This window comes from Cariama cristata, unplaced genomic scaffold (genome assembly GCF_000690535.1).
Source record: "Cariama cristata isolate BGI_N322 unplaced genomic scaffold, ASM69053v1 scaffold34533, whole genome shotgun sequence".
Taxonomy (NCBI): Eukaryota; Metazoa; Chordata; class Aves; order Cariamiformes; family Cariamidae; genus Cariama; species Cariama cristata.
Window position 1 is genome coordinate 12,561 of NW_009608391.1, and position 8,300 is coordinate 20,860.

The following is an 8,300-nucleotide window of genomic DNA, read 5'->3' on the forward strand; positions in this document are numbered from 1 at the left end:
ATCTCTGGTAAACAGATTTCTAACACACAGTGATTACATGGTGGATACCACAAACCCGGTAACTTGGGATAATCAGAATCAATTTTTTAGCATTTTATCTTTTGTATATTTAATGTGTTTTTTGTTTTGCCCTTGGAATGTGTGTATTAATTTACAGGTACATATATGTTGTGAAGTTTGATTTTTTTTTTTTTTTAAATTTGTTCACATTTTGATCTTCCCAGTGAACGCTTATTTAAACAACCAGCAGAGATTGTTAAAAATATGAAGCAGACATGCACATCAGGTACAAATAGTCAAACATATTCCTTTCTTAGATAATTTTGTTCTTAATGAGATTTTAATTAGTTTTGTGTACTTTTATCATTACTTTTTATCAGATGTTATGTATCATTAGATGACAGAGTACATTATGTATAATATCCTTTACCTGTTTGCATATTTTGGAATTTTATATTGTACACAGTTTTACCAGGAGAATATTCTACTTTTCTGCTAATAGATATTTTAGCTTTCTTTTTTTAATTGATTTTAACTATTCAAATGAATGTATCATGCACAGATGTTTTAAATTTAGTCTGAATGCAATCTGTACTGAACAGTGAAAGCCATTAATAGAAAACACGTAAGGATGCTGGTTTTGTTCTGTACTTGTAAGACTGGGGATAGAACCTACCTCTGAGAGTGACTTTTGCCTGAAGCTATTCCTACATGTTGAGCATGTGTTTAAGATAGATTTTTTTTTTTTCCTCAGATTTGCATTGATCTTCTTAGTCTGATACATTTATTTCAGAATTGGGATCTGTTCAATCAAATCTTTATTCATAATTTTCCTGTTAATTTATAAAACTTATAATTATTCATTAGATTAGTATTTGCCAGAATGGTGACTTTACAGATGACCAAGCTGATCTCCAGGTTATACCTATTTAAATTGAGAATAAGTATTATTCCAGTACATCATATCTCTCAGCATCTGATTCCAAATAGAAATAAAGTTTACAGGGCTTAATTAAGCAATGTAAGTTTACAGGGTTATTTTGCCGTGTTCAAGTTGAAGTAATATGTTTTGGGAGGGTGATGAAAAAAACACTGAATTAAATGTAATTATTCTGGATTTACAAAAATGTAAATGCAATCTGTTCAGCTTGAGGTATTTCATTTGGATTTTCTGCTGTTACGTAAATTAAACTTTAATAATCTACAGACAGAAAATACAATTGAATATAGGTACGCTGATGCATGATTACCATGGCAAAAGAGAGGTTGCATTTTCTTAGTGCGTTTTTTCTTTCCTAATTTAGATCAATATCCATTCTACTTGGAGATAACCAAGGAAGAAAAAAGTACTTCAGCGACATCTGCATCCCATAAAATGGCAAGTTTAAGGTGTTTAGGTAAATATCATCTTAGTCTTTCTTTCCTGAGTCCGTAAAAGAAACCTTAAAGAATCAGCAATGCAGTGAGTGAACTGACATTATAGAAATCTTAACCCATCTATTGGATTACCTATTATGTATATCTTAACTGCTTCCTTTCCTTTTTCTGCCCCTAAAATAAAACATAAATATTGAAATAAAGCTTACTTATTCCAGTTTTAGTCTAGGTATCTTTTCTTAATGTGGGTTTACTAACAAACAGAATATACAACAGCTTAAAAGATGACACACTACTTACAAGAATACTTAAGAGCGGGTGTTTTCCTCCTTTCTCTGATCGGAAAGAGGGAGGGAAAGCACGTAGCCCTGCTCGATTCCCTCATGTATTCGTCTGCTAAGCATCCTAACTATTCTGCAACCCTTCTCTTTTCTCTGCCTTACAGCTATTAAGTACAGGCAGTCAGTTTTACAGTAGTCCATGATTGCAGCCCTCAGTTACCCCATCTTCTACTTCCTGAACATGGTCTATCAGTAGGTTATAAGAATGCTTCTGGTATTCAGGATTTGTAAGTGGGTTTTGTAATCAAGCTTGTGTCTCTCTATTAAAAACAAACAAAACAAATACAAAACCCAAAAAACCCACCAAAAGGAAAAAAAAAAGTGCCCATAACTCACCTTTGAACGTCATTGAGGCATATGAATCCAAGTTGTCAAACTAAATTCAACCTTAGCTTTAGCTTGAGCACTGCTTTATCATAGCCTAGAATATTGCAGATGTGTACCAGTGCCCTTCTTACAATTCCTCACAGTGCAGAAGTTCTCCTTCAGCTGACATAATTAACTATGAGAACATCCAAGAATAACTAAACCATAAATTACCCTGGGAATGTCCTCAAAAACGAACAGGAAGGCTTCCTGTGAGGAAATTCATACCTCAGCTAGACTTACCATTTATTCAGGTCAATACAGATAACTGTTACAACACAGAGAAAGTTTCAAATTCTATCAAAGGCATTTTTATATTTTGGATCATGGATAAATGTGCAAAGGGAACTTAAGCCCCTTTCTTCCTATCCCACTAATATTTTTACTTCTGTAGAGGATCTGTGCCTCATTTAGTACTTCTGGAGTTGAAGTGCGGTGTAACTTGGTCCCTTAGGCCATGTTGAAAACACTTTTTTTTTTTTCTTTAAGAGAGCAAGTACAAAACAAGAAGGAAGTGTTTTCAAGAAAGTACGTAAAACTGTAACCTCTTTTGAGATGTTTATATGGAAAACTGGAGGTCAAATAGTAGATCACAGTGAGCAGAATAAAACGCTGGACTTTGTGATGGCTTCTATGGCATTTGTGCTTGCTGTTTCTACAATATCCTTTTTTTTTTTTTCCCCCCAGGTTGTACAGCAGGAGGACTGTCCTTCAATAGTAAAACCTTTACCAAGATGTTGCAAAGTTGTCCATACCAATGTGACCATCACAAAGTCATTCTGGAAGCTGAAGAAAGATATAAAAAGGAACTTCGCAAACTGGCTGTTTGTAACAACAGTAGATACGCAGCTCATGAGAGTAATTATGATTTTTTTTTTTTAGTAATTGTAACTATTGTTTTAAATAGTATTTAAAATTCTGAACTTATTTTGATCTGATTCTGATTGTCCTGTGCTTGTAAACTCACTCATTTAATTTGATTTACCAATGACTTGTACTAAGTGAGACCAGAACTAGCCACTTTTGTTTTGATAGTTTTGTGTATTTCTTGGCACCACTGATATATCCTCCTTGTAGGCTTTGATGAGACTCTGGCCTGTTTGCCGGAGTTAGGCAAGTACTAATAGAAGGGAATGTATTAAGTTGAAATAAGTGTGAATGGATGTATGACATCATAACAAGGTCGTTTCATTCTAATATTACATACTTACAGATGTAAGAGGCTTATAATTCTTAATGAATTAAATAAAAGCTCATCCTATATTTTTCTGGTTTAAAGGAGGCATTTTGAAAATTAAACAGTTACTACTTACTGGCATTTGTACTGGTGTCCATATTATATATTTTCCAGAAATACTGCTGACCCCAGTGAAGAAAGAAAGACTGCATAGAGAAATACAAACTTTTAGGAGCAAAAAGGATAGCTTCCAAAGTAAGGACTTGGTTTGGAAATCAATGCAAAAAAACCCTTGCTGTCCAAGTAATTCTTTTGCAGGACTTTAACAGGGGAACCTGTGGATAGGGAATTATAGGGTTTTTTGTGGATTCTGTGAAAAATCTGCATATTAATAGGCCAGAAAATACATATTCTATAATTCTAAAATTGTGTTATGCACATTAGTTCACAATGAAGTTATCTAGCACTTGCTTTGTAGATACTGCTTTGAATCCTGTCAGGGTTACTTCCATGCCATCTGCTATTTTTCAGTTTTGTGGCATTAATTTTTTTAATGGAGAGGTATAGTCAGGATCAGAACACAGTACAGTTGCCTGTTTCTGGATTCAGCATCACTCTGTTATACAGTCATAGCCGTGTTACCCTGTTATGCCTTGATATATGTCTGTTCCTGCTTGGCACTCTGCTAAGGACTTGGGTTTCTGTGTGCTAAATAGCTAAAAGGGTAAACCTTAATATATACAACAATACTAGAGCAAGTAACTGAAAACAACCTATCAGAAAATTAAGTACAGGAGGTCTGTTTGCCTGTCCTGTATTATGAGGTGTTGAATAAGATATTATTAACAAGGTAGAGATGGAAAAGTGAATATAAGTTCCATCAGTTTCTGCAGTGCAGTTTAGGAACTCTGTGTTTACAGAACTGTCAGTTGCCTGTAAAAACTGGTATTCTTTATAATACACAAAAACTGTCCATTTGTAAATAGCAGAGTACATATCTTTTACAGTATTTTATTCTGTGATATAGCAAAAAAGTTAATGGTTATATTTTTTCCCTTACTCTGCAGATACATATTTTTACATAATTCACAAGGAATTTTCTTCAGAATGTGGTGTTTGTGGGTACATCCTGCAGAGCTCCAACTACAGTCATACATTGCTACATTCATCAACTAGTAACCAATACTCTTTCTTATGATTGATGATCAGAAATTTTAAAGTGGGCTGAAGCAGCTCTCTAAATCAGTACTTAAAACATTAATATTACTTTAAAAACCATTACTTTTTGTAAAATCAGCGCACCCATCAGGAATTTATTTTTAGTTTCCCATTTCCAAAAACCTTGTTTACATTGTTATGTTCTTTAATTAATTTCCGGTAAAAGCTAGTAGATTGATTTTTTTAAATTTTAATTTTTTTCCCTTCCAGATTCAGAAATTAATTTCGCTATGATAGCCATGGAGGTCTTTAAAAAAAAAAAAAAAAACACAAACAAAACCAAACAACTATTTCATCTCAAGAGCCCATTACACTAATATATTACGTTTAGCAAGTACACACTTTTTGAAATAAACTGAATTTTCCAGTCTTTCTTCCAAGACCAGATAGTAGTTGTGGCTCAAAAGATGGTTCTCTTAAATTTTAATTCCTAAAACATTAGCTGTGTTTTGTGTTTTTTTAAGAAAGATGCATAATGTTTTATTGTTTGGGTTTTTTTAAGGTATTCTTTTGACTCCAATTAGAAAAAAAAAATCTAATACTTCAAATAGAGATGAACGTAGTAAAAATACTAGGTTGACTGATGACTATAACTTGATACCTACGTATGCAAAGTGTGAGTATTATCAGAAAATTAATTCTATAATAAGCGTAACTTAAAGATCAGGTTTTGCATTTAGGTCGAGGCATTGAGAAAAGCACCCAATGCTTGCTCTTGGAGACAAATGGCTAAGAATTTTAATAGTTATGTTCTTGTTCCTTCAATCATACTATTACTGATGTTTGAGTTAATTCTTATTATTTGCTAGTTGCTTCCAATGCATAAATAATTCTCATGTGTTAATGATGAGAAAAAGATCTAATGAAAATTAGATATTACTAATAAAGCAACATTTACATATTCAAGGTAATTAGAAGAAATGTTCCTTTACAACACTATATTCATTTTACAGTAGGTTTCAGTTAGTTTAACGTAACTAAGAGGAGGCCTTGTTCACAATTTCATAGCTTTCAAAAAAACCCAAGATGCTAACCTGAAGAGACAAAGAGTCAAAGAAATGTGCAACCAGGAATGTCAGCGCTTAAAAGAAAATTGCATATATTCACTTGACAAAGATAAGGTTAGTTACGCAAAGCCTAATCATACACTCACATATTTATAAATGTCCAAATAAAATCACTATGAATTGCATAATTAAGTCACCTTTAACAGGAACCCAGTAGCAAAGTGAACCTTACTAAAAAGATACTCCTCTATGATTCTACTCCAGTCATACTGATTTATCCCTGAATTGAGTTAAGCATTTTTCAACTGACAGTCCTTTCTGAATAATGGATATGGAGGTATGCTTTTTTCCTGCACTAATGGAAATTTGCATAGAAGAGAAATAACAAAAACCTAAAGGAATAAACATACTAAAGGCATAAACTATGTAGGCATGACAGAAATGAAGGTTAAGGTCATGGAAAAATACTGTATTTCAGTTAGTGGGTGACAGTGAAGAAACCTTGAAGAACCATTGTTATCTTGGCAAAGTGATAATTTCTTTAGAACTACTTAAGATCGTATTGTCAGTAATAATGCATTACTTCCAAATGCAAAATAGTATGTAAATTTACACAATTTTTAATTACACCAAAATAAATATTTGCAGAACAATGAAGTACGTTCCCTGGACATGAACAGGAGAAGAAGAACTCGAAAGGATTTCACGACTGAAGAAATTAACTGTCTTTTGAGTGGAGTGAAAAAAATGGGTAATCACTGGAATTTAATTTTGTGGTCCTATCCCTTTCAGAAAGGACGGACAAGTGTTGATCTTTCCAAGAAATACTACAGGTTACAGTTGCAAGTAATCATAATTTAATTTTCTATTAATCATATATGCTGTTGGCTCAGTTTTCAGCTTTTGCCCCTGAACTGACTTGCAAAAAAAGACAAGCTATCGGAATTTGCAACCCATGGGATTGTACTTTGTGTCAGTTCAATGCTATCCATGCTAGGCATTAGAATGGTCCCTGGTGTAACTCAATCAGGGCTTGTGCTTGGAGAGAGGGAACTAAACTGGGAAAATATTAGAGAGCCTTTGAACCTTCCAGTGCCACCTGACAGGATACAAAGAGGATACGAATTTCAGTTAAGGACTCTAAATTAATCCCTGTCTTTATTTGGAAGTTGATATTTTCTCCATCCAGTCTCTTTTTGGATGATGGTTTGTGAAAATCTGTGGCAGTTTTCACCATGTTTAACATGTACGCTCCTTACACAGAGATGCTGTCTGTGGACGGAGTAGATAGCATTTCTGCTGTGCTTTGGATAGGTGTGGGAGTGTTTAGGGGCAAGTGTTTTTCTACTGAAACATTTTCTAAAATTGTGCAGTGTTTTGTGTCAACATTTGTCTTGATATTTTCTCTTTTATCTCCATTTTATAGAGGCAAGAAAAAAACAAAGATCATAAATGACATCTTTCAAGGGTATTTTGGATTTTGTTGCAGAATGTTGAAGAACAGCATTTTTAACAGTGAGGTATTGTCACGACATGAGCTGTTGGAGAATTTAGATTGGCTTGGACTCATGTTTTTCAGTGATAACGTTCACTGACAGAGTTGTTATGCTTTGTAAATTTAAACTACATGTAATTTGGTAAGTTTTTTTAAAAATAAGACTAACATAGCTAACAAAACTTGTATCAGTAAAATTTATGGGTTTTTGTTAATTTAACCTTCTTGAACATTTGATTTATGTAACATTGGACTTAGCTTTTTGGTTAAATCTTTTTATAGTTTGCTTTGAGTTTTGTAAGAAAAGGCTATATTGCTAAAATGAATATTTACTGTCAAAAACTGGTGTTAATGTTGTGTCTGATTTTGTTTCCTCTTAATCAGTGAAATGTTTAAGGCAAGTAAAGTATTTTCTTGTGTGTTTAATGTGCTATATGTGCAGAAAAAATATGTATCTATGACAGAAAACACCAAACATATGGTTAAACACTGCTGCGTATAGTAGGCAAGTCTTACATTGGTACAGGAACTAAATTGAAATAGAAAGCTTGTGGAAATGTCAGAACTTCTGGCTAAGAAGATGTAGTGTGTGGTTCAGCTGCAACATTTCTTGACTGATACTAGTGACTGGGATAACATGCCTGGGCCTACATACAGTACTTCAGTGTGACCTAAGTAGAATGCAGGTACTGATAAAATTTGGCTTCTGTTTATAGCTGGATGGTTTTTTGTGTGTTATTCAAGTGAGTGAACAGAACCACCGTTTCTGCTGATTACACAGTTTTTATAGAAAGCTTGATTTTTCAGTGATAGCCTTAGTACTCCATTGTATTTTTTATCTATTCTGATAAAGGACTGATTAATTGATAGTTAATTTATTATGGAAAAAGTTTAGTTATCTTATTAGGACTAGGTTTTTACTATGATGTAGCTTAAACGCTTGAAAACACACAAGATAACCAAAAAAGGAAAGACTTGCAGTAAAGATGATGCCAGTGATACAGTAAATAGGTCTTCTAGTATTTTCAGCTGTTGCAATTTTTGTTAATATTATTACAATATTCAAGCATCTATAAAAGATGTCTTTGAATGGAGCTGTTGAAAGCGGCATAGTTAAATATTGGCGTATGTATTTGCAGAATATGAGCCTTTCATGAAGGAAAGCATGTTTACAAAAAAAAACTTGATCTTGCTTTGTAGTTCTGTTAGAAGAACAAAAATGGAAGAATTTGGGTGGTAATAAAAGCTTGCTTTAGTAGCAAATAATTTATAACAGGCAATTTCACCTAAACGTGTGAGTTAGTTCGGCGCCCACGCCG

At 33.5% G+C, this 8,300-nt stretch overlaps 1 protein-coding gene across 1 annotated transcript in view; it reads left to right on the forward strand.

Moving 5' to 3' along the window:
- CCDC79 (coiled-coil domain containing 79) overlaps window positions 1-6,332 on the forward strand; it is a gene marked incomplete at its 3' end in the record, with an annotated part of 16,826 nt that extends 10,494 nt beyond the window's left edge. The window contains exons 13-18 of the mRNA XM_009697106.1: window positions 225-286; window positions 1,305-1,397; window positions 2,772-2,942; window positions 4,982-5,095; window positions 5,488-5,600; window positions 6,135-6,332. Coding sequence (XP_009695408.1) covers window positions 225-286; window positions 1,305-1,397; window positions 2,772-2,942; window positions 4,982-5,095; window positions 5,488-5,600; window positions 6,135-6,332 — 751 coding nt within the window. The remainder of the gene's footprint in view (window positions 1-224; window positions 287-1,304; window positions 1,398-2,771; window positions 2,943-4,981; window positions 5,096-5,487; window positions 5,601-6,134) is intronic.
- Between the last annotated feature and the right edge of the window lie 1,968 nt (window positions 6,333-8,300).